The sequence below is a fragment of the Procambarus clarkii genome, chromosome 43 (genome assembly GCF_040958095.1).
Source record: "Procambarus clarkii isolate CNS0578487 chromosome 43, FALCON_Pclarkii_2.0, whole genome shotgun sequence".
NCBI lineage: Eukaryota > Metazoa > Arthropoda > Malacostraca > Decapoda > Cambaridae > Procambarus > Procambarus clarkii.
This window is the reverse complement of record NC_091192.1, coordinates 9181638-9201378: the sequence shown is the minus strand read 5'-3', so window position 1 is coordinate 9201378 and position 19741 is coordinate 9181638. Positions and strand designations below refer to the sequence as shown.

Here is a 19741-nt window from a genome sequence, read left to right as displayed (position 1 = left end):
GCAGTAGACCGTTGACTTAACCTATTTAATGACACTGTGATGTCTCACTACAGACAAAAACATGAAAAACAAAAATGACTGGAAAGGTTTTTAGCGAGACAAACAAGCAGTGAATCACAACCCGGTCCTAGTGGTATGCAGGTAAAATGTAAGAGAGCGAGTACCCCAGAGAAGTCATCACTGCCTGATGTTATAATGGAAGGGGACTCCCCTTCCAGACAGTAACACCTCTCCTCCTCCCCCCCTCATCACCATCTTCCATATGCCATCAAGAGACCTCCATAAAGTTAGATAAACTTGTGTCCTGTATTGTAGTTAGAAAAAAACACTGTATTCAGTATAAAATGTATTTGTAAGTTAATATTTTGGAGGATGGGGAACGGATTAATTCAAGTCCCTTTATTTCTTATGGGAAAAATCACTGACTTACGATCCATCTCTGGGAACGGATTACCATCGGAAGTCGAGGCCCCACTATTTGTTTCTGGTGTGATACTCATGGGATCTGTTACAACCTTCTAGGAAGCTTTTAAAGTCAGGATTGACATTACAGTTCAGCATTTTATATATATAAAATACACATGAGAGGATGTGCAGTGACTTAATATCTAACATATTCAGAGAATTGAGTAGGGGTACCGAGTGATGTCTGGGGCCAGAGTTAGATATTGTCCTAATAGCAGCTTTATGTTGAGTAATTAGAGGACATAAATGATTCTGGTAGTAGAACCCCAAGCACAAATACCATAGTTGAGATAAGGATAGATGAGAGAGTAATAGTGTGTCACCAGGGCAGGGCGAGGTACATAATATCTGATTTTAGAAAGAATGCCAACAGCCTTTGAAACTTTTTTGGATATATTTAGAATGTGTCCCTGGAAATTCAGCTTGGGGTCAATGAGAATGCCAAGGAATTTGCCATCTACTTTGTTACAAATTTGGGTATTGTTAATCCTGAGATTTATTTGATTTGAGGAATTATTGCCAAACAAAATATAGAAAGTTTTGTCAATATTGAGGGTGAGTTTGTTGGCTGTAGATGAGAAAGAGGAGAGGGCCAAGTATGCTGCCCTGGGGAACACCAATGTTGATGGGTAGGGTGGGAGAAATTGAATTATTCACAGAAACATATTGGAGCCTGTCAGTAAGGGAAGACTTAAGGTACTGCAGGGAGTGACCTCTGACTCCATAATGTTGTAATTTAAGAAGAAGGTTTTGGTGGTTGACAGTGTCAAAAGCCTTACGCAGGTCCACAAATAACCCAATATTGAACTCATTTTTATCAAGAGCTGCATGTATCAAGTTTATCATACAAATAAGTGCATAATTAGTGCTTTTTTGGGTTCTGAAGTCATATTGACAAGAGCTAAGTATATTGTGTTTGGCTAGATAAGAGTAAAGCTGCTTGTGGATAAGTTTTTCAAATATTTTAGACAAGTTTGGCAGAATTGATATAGGTCTGAAGTTGTTAACATCAGTGGGATCACCACATTTGTGGACAGGGGTTACTCTCGTTTTTTTTAGAATATCTGGAAAGGTTTGGAATTCAAGTGACTTGAAGAGCAATGCAATGACAGAAGCTAAAAATCTGGAGACTTTTTTGTAAATAAGAGTTGGTATCTCCTCAAGGGCACCAGACTTGGTTTTAAGGGAAAGGATTTTGTCAGTAACATCAGTGGAATTAGTACATTAGGTACAGAGACTTTGAATAGTTACCTGTAAGATAGTCCTGAATATTAGTACTGGAAGATTGAATATAATTTGCAAAGGATGACCCAATGGAAGAGAAGAACCTATTGAACTCAAAAGCAGTATCAGAGGCTGAAAGCAGACCATCATTATTTGACAGGAGTATTGGTTTGTTATTTAAAATCTTCTTTGATCCCAATATTTGTGAAATTGTGCTCTATGTTTTCTTAATGTTGCCCTTTGTTTGGGTAAATTTATCTTCATAGTATTTAGTTTTGGTTCTTCTAATTATTTTAGATAGCAATGATGAGTAATTCTTTGAAAATTCTTTGGAGATGATTCCTAACTTATACTTCTTCTCAAGGTCATGTTTTTTATTAATGGATTTAAGTATCCCCTTTGCCACCCCCCAACAAGCAATTGTCCATAGCCACTGCCTCCCCAACAAGCAACTGGCCATAGCCATCGCCCCCTCCCCCCACATACCTGGCCATAGCCACTGCCCCCCCCCCACAAGCACCCGGCCATAGCCACTGCCCCCCACAAGCACCAGGGCCATATGGCCACCACCCCACCTCCCCCAAGCACCTAGCAGAGGCCACCACCCCCCCCCTCCCCCAAGCACCTGGCCGAGGCCACAGCCCCCCCCCCCCCCCCCCACAAGCTCCTGGCTGAGGCAAGCGCCCCCTCCTCCACAAGCACCTGATCGAAGCGATCGCCCCCCCCCCACAAGCTCCTGCCCGAGGCCACCCCCCCACAAGCTCCTGGTCGAGGCCACCACCCCCCCACCCCCCACAATCTCCTGGTCGAGGCCACCGCCCCACCCCCCACAAGCTCCTGGTCGAGGCCACCACCCCACCCCCACAAGCTCCTGCCCGAGGCCACCCCCCCCCCACAAGCTCCTGCCCGAACCCACCCCCCCCACCCCCCACAAGCTCCAGGTCGAGGCCACGGCCCCATCCCCCACAAGCACCTGGAGAGGCCACCGCCCCATCCCCCACAAGCTCCTGCCCGAGGCCACCACCCCCACCCCCCACAAGCTCCTGGTCGAGGCCACCGCCCCATCCCCCACAAGCTCCTGCCCGAGGCCACCGCCCACAAGCACCTGGCCGAGGCAACCGCCCCATCCCCCACAAGCTCCTGGCCGTGGCCACCGCCCCATCCCCCACAAGCTCCTGGCCGAGGCCACCGCCCCCCCCCCCCCCAACAGCTCCTGCCCGAGGCCACCGCCTCCCCCACAAGCACCTGGCCGAAGCCACCCCCCCCCCCACAAGCACCTAACCGAGGCCACCCCCCCCCACAAGCACCTGGCCGAGGCCACCCCCCCCCCCACAAGCACCTGGCCGAGGCCACCCCCCCCCCCACAAGCTCCTGCCCGAGGCCACCCCCCCCCCCACAAGCACCTGGTCGAGGCCACCGCCCCATCCCCCACAAGCTCCTGGTCGAGGCCACCGCCCCCCACATGCACCTGGCCGAGGCCAGCCCCCCCCCACAAGCACCTGGCCGAGGACACCCCCCCACAAGCTCCTGCCCGAGGCCACCCCCCCCCCACAAGCACCTGGTCGAGGCCACCACCCCATCCCCCACAAGCACCTGGACGAGGCCACCGCCCCATCCCCCACAAGCTCCTGCCCGAGGCCACCGCCCCATCCCCCACAAGCACCTGGTCGAGGCCACCGCCCCCCACATGCACCTGGCTGAGGCCACCACCCCCCAAGCACCTAGCCATTGCCACTGCTCCCCCCCCCACAAGCACCTGGCCGAGGCCACCGCCCTCCACATGCACCTGGCCGAGGCCACCACCCCCCAAGAACCTAGCCATTGCCACTGCTCCCCCCCCACAAGCACCTGGCCGAGGCCACCGCCCCCCACATGCACCTGGCCGAGGCCACCACCCCCCCAAGCACCTAGCCATTGCCACTGCTCCCCCCCTCCACAAGCACCTGGCCGAGGCCACCCCCCACAAGCACCTGGCCGAGGGCCCCCCCCCCACAAGCACCTGGCCGAGGCCACCCCCCCACAAGCACCTGGCCGGAGCCACCGCCCCCCACAAGCACCTGGCCGGGGCCACCGCCCCCCCCCCACAAGCACCTGGCCGGGGCCACCGCCCCCCCCCCACAAGCACCTGGCCGGGGCCACCGCCCCCCCCCCACAAGCACCTGGCCGGGGCCACCGCCCCCCCCCCCACAAGCACCTGGCCGGGGCCACGGCCCCCTACAAGTACCTTACCATAGCCACACACTTACCGAAGAACTTACACTTCCTCCACTATAGTTACCTGTAAGCAAATAAGAGACCGAACATTTAGGGCATCTAACATTCTTGAAGAAGAGGGAGTCAGAAGAGGGCGGAGAGGGCCGCCGCGCGTCCATCTTTCCCGTCGCCGTCCACCTCACTGCTTCACAGAAAACGTCGCCAGGTTCGACTCCCTTTTGCTTCTCTAGCAATTATTCTTTTCTATTTGAAATTTGAAATTTAGCCCTTTAATAAATAGTTCAGTTATTTTTTCATTATTATGTGTAAAGCCAGGATAAGGTTTAAATAATATATATCTTGTTTGAAATTAGTTGATTTTGATTATGATTTTAATAGTATTTTTTTAGTTAAGCACAAGAACATACATAAGATATAAGAAGATTGTTTCATGGGTAAGTCAGTACAATGCCTAAGCCCACCAATACACACAGAGTTCCCGCATAAAATGGGGAAACTTTATTTACCTGAGAGCCACTAACTATGAGGATACAAGTTACATCGTACACTAGACCATTCGCGAACGGATTTTTTAAACCTACCTAACCTAATTTAGCTCAACTTAACCTAACCTAACCTGACCTAGTTCAACTTAACCCAAACTAACCAAACCGAGCCAAATATAGCCTACCCTTAGCTATCAGTACATTATCCGCCCAACGTTCCGTCACCCAGGATGAACAAGATCAGCAAAAGCTGCTTGACTCTGTAGTTGTGTCCTCCCAAGATATTCCTGTGGAAAGCGAAGGTGAAAAGTGTATTGAAATTGTTTAGGATCTCTTAAAAAAAGAATTGCAGGTCACTCTAAACAAAACAGACATTATTGCTGCCTACAGAGAAGGCAAAAAGAATCCATCAGGACAAAACCAGCGGAAAATTCGCCTGAAGCTGGCTTCCCAGTCCATGAAATCGCATCTTGTCCGGACAGCTGCATCCCAACGACAGGGAATCTACATCAACGAGTGCTTGACTAGAAAAAAACAGCAACTCCTCTACCGCCTGCGTCAAATCCGTCATCAAAACCCAGATGCGATTCATCAATGCTTCGTTAGAGATGGCTTGACTAAAGTGAAAAAGACTTGTAACGTACGGTTATGTTACGTTGTTGGGTTGATTAGATACACAGTGTTTAGTGAGTTTCATATTTATTTAGTAGTCCTGGATACAGCAGTGTCGTAGACGTTGAGACGAAGCCTGGAGCAGAACAGAGAGCTGAGTGAGGCCGGAGTCGTGGGAGAGCGTGGCGGCTCAATTGGGAATTGTGAGTGTCTGAACTCGGGGAGCGAGAGTGTACATGTCGGCTCGATGCGGTCGTAGTCTGCTGTCTGCTGCATTTATTTATTTATTTATTTATTTATGCATATACAAGAATGTACATAAGGAATGTGAGGATACAAATATGGTAATTACAGTCTTGTAAAGCCACTAGCACGCGCAGCGTTTCGGGCAGGTCCTTAATCTAAGAAAATTTTAAGGAGGTAAATACTTGCAAAATTATAGACAAAAAATGATAACAGATTACATGAAATGAAAAAAAGATGAGAGAAAATTGTAGGTACAGTATATTAAAGCACATAGGTAGCTAAGATTGATTGCAATGACAGCTTGAATGGTAGTTGACAAAAAAAATTGGTAGGCATAATACAGCAGAAACAATATAAGATTGGTTGCAATGACAGCTTGAATGGTAGTTGACAAAAATTGGTAGTCACAATACAGCATATGGCTAGCACATAAAAGAAGACAGCAATGAACACAATGATAAGGTTGTTTGAAATTACATAAAAATTAGGAGATTGGGTAACACTAGGTACAGAGCAAATTTAAAGCTCAGTGTAGGAAACTAAGAAGATGAAGTTAGGTACTTTTTGGTTTTGCTTTTAAATAAGGCAAAAGTTTTACAGTTTTTCAATTCACTAGGGAGTGAGTTCCATAAACTAGGTCCCTTAATTTGCATAGAGTGTTTACACAGATTAAGTTTGACCCTGGGGATATCAAAGAGATATTTATTTCTGGTGTGGTGATAATGGGTCCTATTACATCTGTCCAGGGAAAGTTTCAGAGCATGGTTTGCATTTAAGAACAGGGTTTTGTAAATGTAGTTGACACAAGAGAATGTGTGGAGGGAGTTAATATTTAGCAAGTTTAGGGATTTAAACAAGGGAGCTGAGTGTTGTCTGAAAGCTGAGTTAGTTATCATTCTGATAGCAGATTTTTGCTGTGTGATGATGGGCTTAAGGTGGTTTGCAGTGGTAGACCCCCATGCACAGATACCATAATTAAGATAGGGGTAAATTAGTGCATAATATAGTGAGAGGAGAGCAGAGTTAGGAACATAATATCTGATTTTGGAGAGTATACCAACTGTCTTAGAGACTTTCTTAGTTATGTGTTGAATGTGGGTGCTGAAGTTGAGTCTCTTGTCTAGGAATAGGCCAAGAAACTTGCCATCATCTTTATTACTGATGTTAATGTTGTCTATCTGTAGCTGAATTGCATTTGATGATTTGCTTCCAAATAAGATGTAGTAAGTCTTTTCGATGTTTAATGTTAGTTTGTTCGTTGACATCCATAAGTGGACTTTTTTTAATTCATTATTCACAACATTATTTAGTGCATCGAAGCTGTAGCGCCTTGGGTCGATTAGAACTGCCTACGCCGAGTACTACATTCTTGACTGGAGATTGTACTGTTCGATATTCATCATATCGCTTGCATATATGGTGATTACACCTCAGCTCCCTCCAACAAGGTGAGACGAGTATTACCTGTAATTGGGGAAAGGATTGTAGCTTCTGTAATTAGTGTTAATTAGTTATGCTATTAAGGTAATGAGATAATGGAGCGAGTATAAGATTAACTCGCTACAGGACTCCCCCTGCCAGGGAATGGAAGGAAAGCAATATAACAAAAAATACGAGGCTACTGTTCCCTGGGTCGCTGTGGAACATGTAGTCCAGTACCAAAAGATGCAGGCAGTGTGTGGACAAGCTCGATGTAGCAGGAGAGAAGAATGTGCATGATTGTTGCGTCCTTGGGTCGCTGGTGGAGCATTTAGATCCGGGGCGGATAGACTCGGTCACCAGGACAATAGGAGGTAACGTAGGCACGTAGTTAGGACAACGAGGGAATCACTGCTAGAGCTGAATTGTCCTGGAGGCGACGAAGAGTCGGAAACGCAAGCTGTAAGTCCTGTACTACGCAAGGTGCTTGAGTCGGCAGAGTATCAGAATGCAGTGAACATGTAGATGAATCTGACGAAAGAGCAGCTTTCGTGGGAGTCCCTGTAGAACAAGCAGTACCCTGGCAGCGACGGAGAGTCGGCGGGACAGGCTATAGATTCCACATGATGTAGTTGCTGATGAAACTGTCAGATGAGTGAGTAATGCTCGCTGTGCAGCAAGCTGTAGTTGATGAAAAGGCAGAGACGATCGCGGTGAAAATCATAGCTGTGGCGAGCGTGTTGGCAGCGTTCCGTGACAGGTGGCAGCGGTCCACAGCAAGCAGCAGCAGTAAAGGTCCAGTGAGAGTCCATGTTGTAGTCCATCGTGGCTGGGTATCGTCGAAACTCTCTGGGGTCACCAATGTAACGTACGATTATCTTACGTTGTTGGGTTGATTAGATACACAGTGTTTAATGAGTTTCATATTTATTTAGTAGTCCTGGATACAGCAGTGTCGTAGACGTTGAAACGAAGCCTGGAGCAGAGCAGAGAGCTGAGTGAGGCCGGAGTCGTGGAGCTCTATGCGGGAGAGCGTGGCGGCTCGATTGGGAATTGCGAGTGTCTGAACTCGGGGAGCGAGAGAGCGTTGTAGCTGGATGCGGTCGTAGTCTGCTGTCTGCTCTGTGTCGAAGCTGTAGCGCCTTGGGTCGATTAGAACTGCCTACGCCGAGTACTACATTCTTGACTGGAGATTGTACTGTTCGATATTCATCATATAATAATAATAATAATAATAATTTTTATTTAGGTAAAGGTACATACATAAAGAGATTTTACAAAGTTTGTTGGCTTTATAGATAGAGCTAGTACATACAATGCCTAAAGCCACTATTACGCAAAGCGTTTCGGGCAGGAATAACACTAATGACTAAAGCTTAAAACTAATGGGTAAAAAGAAAAAAATGCGTTGAGTACAAATAAAAATAGAGGTAAAAGAGGGGGGAACATTGTTGAAAAAGCAGCACAAATACAATTACAAATTATTACAGAAAATTACATTCAAACAGCGTTGATTTGAAAAACAAAAAAAAAAAAAAAAACATACATGGGTTGACAATAGAGGGGTAAGGTAGGTTACAGGGAATTTATTAGGTATAGCTTCGTTTTTAACTTAAACTGGTTGAGAGAGGTACAGTCTTTAACATGGTTGGGAAGGTCATTCCACATTCTGGGCCCCTTGATTTGTAGAGCATTTCTGGCTTGATTAAGTCGTACTCTAGGAATATCAAAACTGTATTTATTTCTGGTGTGGTGCTCATGGGTTCTGTTACAACCTTCTATGAAGCTTTTGAGATCAGGATTGGCATTATAGTTTAGCGTTTTATATATGTATAATACACATGAGAGAATGTGCAGTGACTTAATGTCTAACATATTCAGAGATTTGAGTAGGGGTACCGAGTGATGTCTGGGGCCAGAATTGGATATTGTCCTAATAGCAGCTTTGTGTTGAGTAATTAAAGGACGTAAGCGATTTTGGGTAGTAGAGCCCCAAGCACAAATACCATAGTTGAGATATGGATAGATAAGGGAGTAATAGAGAGTCACCAGGACAGGGCGTGGTACATAATATCTGATCTTAGAAAGAATGCCCACAGTTTTTGAAACTTTTTTTGATATGTTTAGAATGTGTCCCTGGAAATTCAGCTTGTGGTCAATGAGAATGCCAAGGAATTTGCCATCTAATTTGTTACAAATTTGGGTATTGTTTATTTTGAGATTTATTTGATTAGAGGATTTATTGCCAAACAGAATATAGAAAGTTTTGTCAATGTTAAGGGTGAATTTGTTGGCAGTTAGCCACAGATGGACTTTATTTAGCTCAGTATTTACTGTGGCATTTAGAGCAAGGGGATCAGGACTGGAGTAAATGAAGGTTGTGTCGTCAGCAAATAGAATTGGTTTGAGGTGTTGGGAGGCATTTGGAAGGTCATTAATGTAGATGAGAAAGAGGAGAGGGCCAAGTATGCTGCCCTGGGGAACACCAATGTTGATGGGTAGGGTGGGAGAAATTGTATTATTCACAGAAACACATTGGAGCCTGTCAGTAAGGTAGGATTTGAGGTATTGTAGGGAGTGTCCTCTGACACCATAATGATGTAATTTAAGAAGAAGGTTTTGGTGGTTGACAGTATCGAAAGCTTTACGCAGGTCCACAAATAACCCAACAGGGAACTCATTTTTATCAAGAGCTGTATGAATCGAGTTAAGGGGGCATATCGGTGTAAAATTAAAAGTGGTTCAATTTGCTTATAAATTTTTTTATGAAATGGTTATAGAAAGGGCTGCAGCTGGTCCAAGTTTCATCATCACACCCTAAACAGAGAAGGAGAAAAAAAATAAACAACGAATTATGCAACGAATTTTCAAATAGTTTCAGGGAACACATGTGTCACCTAAAATCATTTCTATAACACTCAGATATTAAATTAAGCACATAATAAAGGATTCTAGTCATCAGTTTTATCAAAAAAGTGTTTAGTGCAATAATATAATTTTTCAAAGTTACCCTACTAAAAAAATATGCAATATATGATATTTATAAATTTTTATAAAATCAACAAATAGACTTTGGACTAAAATATCTACTAGAGTCTGTAGAAACACAAACGCTACATATAAGGTGTAATTTGCATGTAAATTGATTAATAAATGAAAGCTCTGAAGTAATTTGAAGGTGTAAATTACTTTCCAGAGTAAAATAAAGATCCAAGTTCGGCCACCTGTAGCTGAGCTTGACTTCGACGGATTTCGTTCATAATTGGCACCCTTGCAGATAGGCATCCATTGAGCAAGGTGTGCGAGTTTCATGCAAATCCCTTGATAACAAACGAGAAAAAAAAAAATTGGCCAAAAAAAAAATAAAATAAAAAAAAAATAAAAAGAAAAAAAAATATAAATATAAATATATTGAACATACATATTACAATTATTACAAGAGTTTCTGCTTCTACAGCACATAGTAGACATTTTAGTTGACACATGTGTTCCCTGAGATTATTTGAGAATGTTGAACATTCGTTGCATAATACGTTGTGTATTTTTTTTCTCCTTTTCTGTTTAGGGTGTGATGGTGAAACTTGGACCAGTTGCAGCCCTTTCTATAACCATTTCATAAAAAAATTTATAAGCAAATTGAACAATTTTAATTTATAACGATATTTTTCGATATGCCCCCTTAAGCATACTAATAAGTGCATCGTTAGTGCTTTTTTTGGGCCTGAAGCCATATTGGCAAGGGCTAAGTATATTGAATTTGGCTAGATATGAGTAAAGCTGCTTATAGATTAGTTTTTCAAAAATTTTTGACAAGTTTGGCAGGATTGATATAGGTCTGTAGTTGTTAACATCTGTGAGATCACCACATTTGTGGACAGGCGTTACTCTCGCTTTTTTTAGAATATCTGGAAAGGTTTGGAGTTCAAGTGACTTGTTGAAGAGCAAAGCAATAGCAGGGGCTAAAGATCTGGAGGCTTTTTTGTAGATTAAAGTTGGTATCTCCTCAAGGGCACCAGACTTGGTTTTAAGGGAAAGGATTATCTCATTGACGTATCACTTGCATATATGCATATATATCTCATTGACATATCACTTGCATATATGGTGATTACACCTCAGCTCCCTTCAACAAGGTGAGACGAGTATTACCTGTAATTGGGGAAAGGATTGTAGCTTCTGTAATTAGTGCTAATTAGCTATGCTATTAAGATAATGAGATAATGGAGCGAGTATAAGATTAACTCGCTACAGACTTCAGCAGGTAAAATGTTTACAATTGCTAATGAGGATAACCTCAACACTTTCCTCACCCAATGTGGTTTGTCTCACCTTATTATCACTCTCAATGAGTAAACATAATTAACCCCCTTGTCATCTAGTGCGGGCTAGGTATCCTAATGTCTCTTTGTTTCACTTTTTAAATTAATTTTTAATTTACTTTTTACTAGTCATTTATTGGACATAATTAACCGAGTGCTTTAATATTTCTTCAGGTCTTTTTAAGTATACGGTCATAACTAAACTACTTTTGGTTAATTATCTTTAGCTTAAATATGTCTATGTTTATTATTCAACTTTTTTCTTTGATTTCATTTATTACCTAGGTTGCCTAGCCTCGCCTTACTCCCTTACTCCGTTGTACCCCTGGCTTTGCCTGTGTCTCAAAATGCAAATTATTACTTACAGTGTACCTGAGAGTACCTGTAAGCCCCTTGTAAGCTACCTCATTTTTTTTGTTCATTTTGTGTTTGTTTTGTATAGTCTTGTTTATATATATATATATATTTTTTTTTGATCTCATTTTTGTTCTTTAATTAAGTTCATACTAATTATAAGTTAAAACTAAGCTTAATAAAATTTATTATCTTTAAGATTATTTTACTTTACAATTATCATTTGTCAAATTTTTTTATATATTCATCTTGACAGTCTCTACTGATTTTTTGTTCTCTCCGCCAAACTTGTATATTGTGTTTTGCTATAATTACTTCCTATTTTACAGCAGATTTGTTTTTCATCTGTTCATGTAATTGTTATCTTATTGTATTGTGACATTCTTTTCTATATTGATATATATTTTCTGTCTATTGTTACTTACATTGTACCTGAGAGTACCTGTAAGCAATCTACCTCATTTTTCATTTTTGCTCAATTTTTTTGGTATTGCTTAGTCTTGTTTATATTTTTGTTTTGTATATCTATATCTTGTGTTTTGTATAGTCCATGTTTATATGTTTTTTTCTTTAATCTCATTCATTACCTAGGTTTCCTAGCCTAGCCATACTCCATTGTACCCCTGTAAGCCCCTTTTGTGTTTGTTTGGTACAGTATTGTGTACATTTATTTCTTTTTGTTTCTCTTGTTTTTCCGGCAATCAGCTTTTTTTTATGCAGTCAAGTATAGACCCAGAACTTAACCTCTTATCCACTATCTATGACAATAATCACTTTAATGATCTAAATTGCAGATATTTTGCAGCACATGATGTAAACAATGTATTAACTCATAGTCACAATATCTCTGTAATCAATTTGAACGTTAGATCCCTAGGCAAACACTTCGATGATGTTAGTGCCTTGATTGAAGCTATTGACAACAATTTCTCTTTTATTATACTTACTGAAACATGGTTGAAAGATGATACTACTCAACTCTTTAACATGCCTAACTACTCAGCAATCCACAACTGTCGTCAACTTCAGAGAGGTGGTGGCACTGCTCTTTACTACCACCAAGAACTAACATGCTTAAAAGAAATTAGAACTAGAGACTGCTATGGGGAGTATATCTTCGCCAGCTTCAGAGTCAAGGGTGCCGAGTCTATCCTGTCTGTGGGTGCAGTTTATAGAATTCCTAACACTGATGTGTCAGAATTCAACTCAAACCTTAGAAATCTAATACTTGATAACAGACTGAACAAAAACCACCTAATTATTGCAGGGGACTTTAATATTGACCTCTGCGAGCCAGAACACCCTACTGCTGTTAGCTTCCTCAACTGTATGAATTCCTGCTTCCTCATACCCTTAATCACTAGACCTACTAGAATCACTGATAGCACTGCCACGACTCTTGATCACATCTGGACAAATATAACCTCTCCGCTTACTTCAGGTATAATCACCGATAGCACTACAGACCATTACCCCACATTTCTCTTAACTAACATTAGCAAACCACCTCTTGAGTCAAGAGAGATACGTTTTAGACTACACAATGAAACTGCTATAGACAATTTTATAACTGCTACTGATAATGTCAACTGGGAGTCCGAGTTAGGTAACATAGAGGACATCAACCTAGCAGTTCAATCTTTTCTTCAAATAACTCTTAGCCTTTATAATACCCACTGTCCTATGCTTACAAAACAAGTCACAACCAAAAGGCTTAACAATCCTTGGCTTACAAAGGGAATACTTAAATCTATTAATAAAAAACATGACCTTGAGAAAAAGTATAGGTTAGGGATTGTCTCCAAAGAATTCTCAAAGAATTACTCATTATTGCTATCTAAGATAATTAGACGAGCCAAAACTAAATACTACGAAGATAAATTTACCCAAATAAAGAGCAACATTAAACAAACATGGAGAACAATTTCACAAATATTGGGATCAAAAAAGTCTTTAAATAGCAAACCGACTCTCCTGTCTAATAACGATGGTCAGCTTTCAGCCTCTAATTCTGCTATTGAGTTCAATAGGTTCTTCTCTTCCATTGGTTCATCCCTTGCTAATGATATTCCATCTTCCAGTACTGACATTAAGGACTATCTTACAGGGAACTATCCCCAGTCTCTGTACCTAAAGCCTATTAATTCCATTGACGTCAATGAGATAATCCTTTCCCTTAAAACCAAGTCTGGTGCCCTTGAGGAGATACCAACTTTAATCTACAAAAAAGCCTCCAGATCTTTAGCCCCTGCTATTGCTTTGCTCTTCAACAAGTCACTTGAACTCCAAACCTTTCCAGATATTCTAAAAAAAGCGAGAGTAACGCCTGTCCACAAATGTGGTGATCTCACAGATGTTAACAACTACAGACCTATATCAATCCTGCCAAACTTGTCAAAAATTTTTGAAAAACTAATCTATAAGCAGCTTTACTCATATCTAGCCAAACTCAATATACTTAGCCCTTGCCAATATGGCTTCAGGCCCAAAAAAAGCACTAACGATGCACTTATTAGTATGCTTAACTCGATTCATACAGCTCTTGATAAAAATGAGTTCCCTGTTGGGTTATTTGTGGACCTGCGTAAAGCTTTCGATACTGTCAACCACCAAAACCTTCTTCTTAAATTACATCATTATGGTGTCAGAGGACACTCCCTACAATACCTCAAATCCTACCTTACTGACAGGCTCCAATGTGTTTCTGTGAATAATACAATTTCGCCCACCCTACCCATCAACATTGGTGTTCCCCAGGGCAGCATACTTGGCCCTCTCCTCTTTCTCATCTACATTAATGACCTTCCAAATGCCTCCCAACACCTCAAACCAATCCTATTTGCTGACGACACAACCTTCATTTACTCCAGTCCTGATCCCCTTGCTCTAAATGCCACAGTAAATACTGAGCTAAATAAAGTCCATCTGTGGCTAACTGCCAACAAACTCACCCTTAACATTGACAAAACTTTCTATATTCTGTTTGGCAATAAATCCTCTAATCAAATAAATCTCAAAATAAACAATACCCAAATTTGTAACAAATTAGATGGCAAATTCCTTGGCATTCTCATTGACCACAAGCTGAATTTCCAGGGACACATTCTAAACATATCAAAAAAAGTTTCAAAAACTGTGGGCATTCTTTCTAAGATCAGATATTATGTACCACGCCCTGCCCTGGTGACTCTCTATTACTCCCTTATCTATCCATATCTCAACTATGGTATTTGTGCTTGGGGCTCTACTACCCAAAATCACTTACGTCCTCTAATTACTCAACACAAAGCTGCTATTAGGACAATATCCAACTCTGGCCCCAGACATCACTCGGTACCCCTACTCAAATCTCTGAATATGTTAGACATTAAGTCACTGCACATTCACTCATGTGTATTATACATATACAAAACGCTAAATTGTAATGCCAATCCTGATCTCAAAAGCTTCATAGAAGGTTGTAACAGAACCCATGAGCACCACACCAGAAATAAATACAGTTTTGATATTCCTAGAGTACGACTTAATCAAACCAGAAATGCTCTACAAATCAAGGGGCCCAGGATGTGGAATGACCTTCCCAACCATGTTAAAGACAGTACCTCTCTCAACCAGTTTAAGTTAAAAACGAAGCTATACCTAATAAATTCCATGTAACCTACCTTACCCTTCTATTGTCAACCCATGTATGTTTTTTTTTTTTTTTTTTTTTTACAAATCAACGCTGTTTTAATGTAATTTTCTGTAATAATTTATAATTGTATTTGTGCTGTTTTTTCAACAATGTTCCCCCCCTCTTTTACCTCTATTTTTATTTGTACTCAACGCATTTTTTTCTTTTTACCCATTAGTTTTAAGCTTTAGTCAGTAGTGTTTTTTCCTGCCCGAAACGCTTTGCGTAATAGTGGCTTTAGGCATTGTATGTACTAGCTCTATCTATAAAGCCAACAAACTTTGTAAAATCTCTTTATGTATGTACCTTTGCCTAAATAAAAATTATTATTATTATTATTATTATTATTATATATATATATATATATATATATATATATATATATATATATATATATATATATATATATATATATATATATATATATATTCCCCCTTTTATATAAAAATTCTAGTTTGTAATTGCCATTCTTGCCTTGTTTTCCTACAACCAGCCTTTTTATGCAGCCAAGTATAGATCCAGAATTAATTAAACCTCTTATCCACTATCTATGATAATCATCACTTTAATGATCAAAATTGCAGATATTTTACAGCACATGATGTAAACAATGTATTAACACATAATCACAATATCTCTGTAATCAACTTGAACGTTAGATCCCTAGGTAAACACTTCGATGATGTAAGTGCCTTGATTGAAACTATTGACAACAAATTCTCTTTTATTATACTTAGTGAAACGTGGTTGAAAGAGGATACTACTCAACTCTTTAACATGCCTAACTACTCGGCAATTCACAATTGTCGTCAAATTCAGAGAGGTGGTGGTACTGCTCTTTACTACCACCAAGAACTAACATGCTTAAAAGTAATTAGAACTAGAGACTGCTGTGGGGAGTATATCTTCGCCAGTTTCAGAGTCAAGGGTGCCGAGTCTGTCCTGTCTGTGGGTGCAGTCTATAGAATTCCTATCACTGATGTGTCCGAATTCAATTCAAACCTTATAAATCTAATACTAGATAACAGACTGAACAAAAACCATCTAATTATCGCAGGGACTTTAATATTGACCTCTGCGAGCCTGAACACCCTACTGCTGTTAGCTTCCTCAACTGTATGAATTCCTGCTTCCTCATACCCTTAATCACTAGACCTACTAGAATCACTGATAGTACTGCTACGACTCTAGATCACATCTGGACCAACATAACCTCTCCGCTAACTTCAGGTATAATCACCGATAGCACTACAGACCATTACCCCACATTTCTCTTAACTAACATTAACAAACCACCTCTAGAGACAAGAGAGTTAAGCTTTAGGCTGCACAATGAAACTGCTATAGACAATTTTATAACTGCTGCTGATAATGTCAACTGGGAGTCCGAGTTAGGTAACATAGGGGACATCAACCTAGCAGTGCAATCTTTTCTTCAAACAACTCTTAGCCTTTATAACACCCACTGTCCTATGCTTACAAAACAAGTCACAACCAAAAGGCTTAACAATCCTTGGCTTACAAAGGGAATACTTAAATCCATTAATAAAAAATATGACCTTGAGAAGAAGTATAGGTTAGGAACCGTCTCCAAAGAACTCTCAAAGAATTACTCGTTATTGCTATCTAAAATAATTAGACGAGCCAAAACTAAATACTATGAAGATAAATTTGCCCAAATAAAGAGCAACATTAAAAAAACTTGGAGCACAATTTCACAAATATTGGGATCAAAGAAGATTTTAAATAACAAACCAACACTCCTGTCCAATAACGATGGTCAGCTTTCAGCCTCTGATTCTGCTATTGAGTTCAATAGGTTCTTCTCTTCCATTGGGTCATCCCTTGCAAATGATATTCCATCTTCCAGTACTGATGTTAAGGACTATCTTACAGGTAACTATCCACAGTCTCTGTACCTAAAGCCTACTAATTCCACTGATGTCAATGAGATAATCCTTTCCCATAAAACCAAGTCTAGTGCCCTCGAGGAGATACCAACTCTAATTTACAAAAAAGCCTCCAGATCTCTAGCCCCTGCTATTGCTTTGCTCTTCAACAAGTCACTTGAACTCCAAACCTTTCCAGACATTCTAAAAAAAGCAAGAGTAACCCCTGTCCACAAATGTGGTGATCTCACAGATGTTAACAACTACAGACCTATATCAATCCTGCCTAACTTGTCAAAAATATTTGAAAAACTAATCTACAAACAGCTTTTCTAGCCAAACACAATATACTTAGCTCTTGTCAATATGGCTTCAGACCCAAAAAAAGCACTAACGATGCACTTATTAGTATGATTAACTTGATTCATGCAGCTCTTGATAAAAAGGAGTTCTCTGTTGGGTTATTTGTGGACCTGCGTAAGGCTTTTGACACTGTCAACCACCAAAACCTTCTTCTTAAATTACATCATTATGGAGTCAGAGGACACTCCCTGCAATACCTCAAATACCTTACTGACAGGCTCCAGTATGTTTCTGTGAATAATTCAATTTCTCCCACCCTACCCATCAACATTGGTATTCCTCAGGGCAGCATACTTGGCCCTCTCCTCTTTCTCATCTACATTAATGACCTTCCAAATGCCTCCCAACACCTCAAACCAATTCTATTTGCTGACGACACAACCTTCATTTACTCCAGTCCTGACCCCCTTGCTCTAAATGCCACCTTACCTTGAGGTTACCTTGAGGTGCTTCCGGGGCTTAGCGTCCCCGCGGCCCGGTCGTCGACCAGGCCTCCTGGTTGCCGGACTGATCAACCAGGCTGTTGGACGCGGCTGCTCGCAGCCTGACGTACGAGTCACAGCCTGGTTGATCAGGTATCCAAAGGATACCTGATCAACCAGATTCAAGAGCTACAGGACACAGGACAAGAGCCACAGTAAAAACTGAGCTAAATAAAGTCCATCTTTGGCTAACTGCCAACAAACTCACCTTTAACATTGACAAAACTTTCTATATTCTGTTTGGCAATAAATCCTCTAATCAAATAAATCTCAAAATAAACAATACCCAAATTTGTAACAAATTAGATGGCAAGTTCCTTGGCGTTCTCATTGACCACAAGCTGAATTTCCAGGGACACATTCTAAATATATAAAAAAAAGTTTCAAAAACTGTTGGCATTCTTTCAAAGATCAGATATTATGTACCCCGCCCTGCCCTGGTGACACACTATTACTCCCTCATCTATCCATATCTCAACTATGGTATTTGTGCTTGGGGTTCTACTACCCAAAATCATTTACGTCCTCTAATTACTCAACACAAAGCTGCTATTAGGACAATATCCAACTCTGGCCCCAGACATCACTCGGTATCCCTACTCAAATTAGATTTATATATGTATAATACACATGAGAGAATGTGCAGTGACTTAATATCTAACATATTCAGAGATTTGAGTAGGGGTACCGAGTGATGTCTGGGGCCAGAGTTGGATATTGTCCTAATAGCAGCTTTTTGTTGAGTAATTAGAGGACGTAAATGATTTTGGGTAGTAGAACCCCAAGCACAAATACCATAGTTGAGATATGGATAGATGAGGGAGTAATAGAGCGTCGCCAGGGCAGGGCGGGGTACATAATATCTGATCTTAGAAAGAATGCCAACAGTTTTTGAAAAAAAAAATTCCCTATCCATCCCCTATCCAGCGCAATAATTTCCCTTTAACACCAAGACTAGCTAATTCATATAAAATAACCTCTTTGTTGGCTTTATCAAAAGCTCCTTGTAAATCAATAAAAATTCTATATTAATCATTTTCATTAGCTAGACATTTAATAATACAATCAGAGGTACTTTTTCCTTTGAGGAACCCGAACAAATTACTAGACAGCTGATCACCTATTATATATAAAAGTCTATTTAAAATGATCCTCTCCATCATTTTACAAAAACACGAGGTTAAAGACACAGGTCTATACTCTCCATTGGCTTTAGGGATAGGGATGATCATAACTTTTTTCCATTTACTGGGAATACTGCCCTCTTTATAACTAATATTAAAGAGGTCTAACAGTGGGCTTTTCGTCATAATGGCAAGTTCATTAAGTATTTCATAAGTTACTCCATCCTCCCCAGGTGCGGTAGATTTCCCAACTTTAATCGCCGTTATTAGTTCTTCTCTGGTAATACCTGTGCAAGTGACATCACCACTGTTACCTGCTGTAAGTATAAAATCCTTTCTTAGATCTTTCCAAGAATCTAATGACTCTTTCGTTACAGCGGGTAATGAACTAAGTTTGGCAGCTTCCGCCCATTTATTTACGAGCCCATTTGCAATTCCTTGCGGGTCTGGATGTGCAACAAAATTATGGTTTTTACCCCTTATTTTATTTACGTCTTGCCAGATTTCCTTCAAGTTTCTGTTACTCCCAACTTTCTCTGCAAATTCCTGCCAATACTTGCTCCTAATTTCCTTTCTCTTCTCGCCACACAGCCTAGCAACTGCCAGTAAAGCATTCTTCCCTTCCTCAGTCCTACCATTCCTATTCCAATCCCTGTGAGATCTCCTCATTGTTAATGTCCACTCCTTAAGCATCTTGTCATGTGTATAATTTTCTCTTCTGGGGGGATGCCTCTTTATACTAGATGGTTTCCGGTTCAATGTTGCATTAAATACATCTACCTCCTTAATTAAATCTTCATAAAATGCTTCTGCCGATACTGGCTTATAAGTATCATACCAAGACTTAATATGGCCAACAAGACCCCTTAATT

The 19741-nt window shown here is 40.9% G+C and overlaps 1 protein-coding gene across 1 annotated transcript in view; it reads right to left on the bottom strand.

The window, feature by feature from the left end:
- The window catches only part of LOC123755724 (RING finger protein 17), a 928112-nt gene extending 924003 nt beyond the window's left edge, over nucleotides 1–4109 (bottom strand). Inside the window, exon 1 of the mRNA XM_045738465.2 lies at nucleotides 3968–4109. Coding sequence (XP_045594421.2) covers nucleotides 3968–4061 — 94 coding nt within the window. The 5' untranslated portion in view covers nucleotides 4062–4109. The remainder of the gene's footprint in view (nucleotides 1–3967) is intronic.
- Between the last annotated feature and the right edge of the window lie 15632 nt (nucleotides 4110–19741).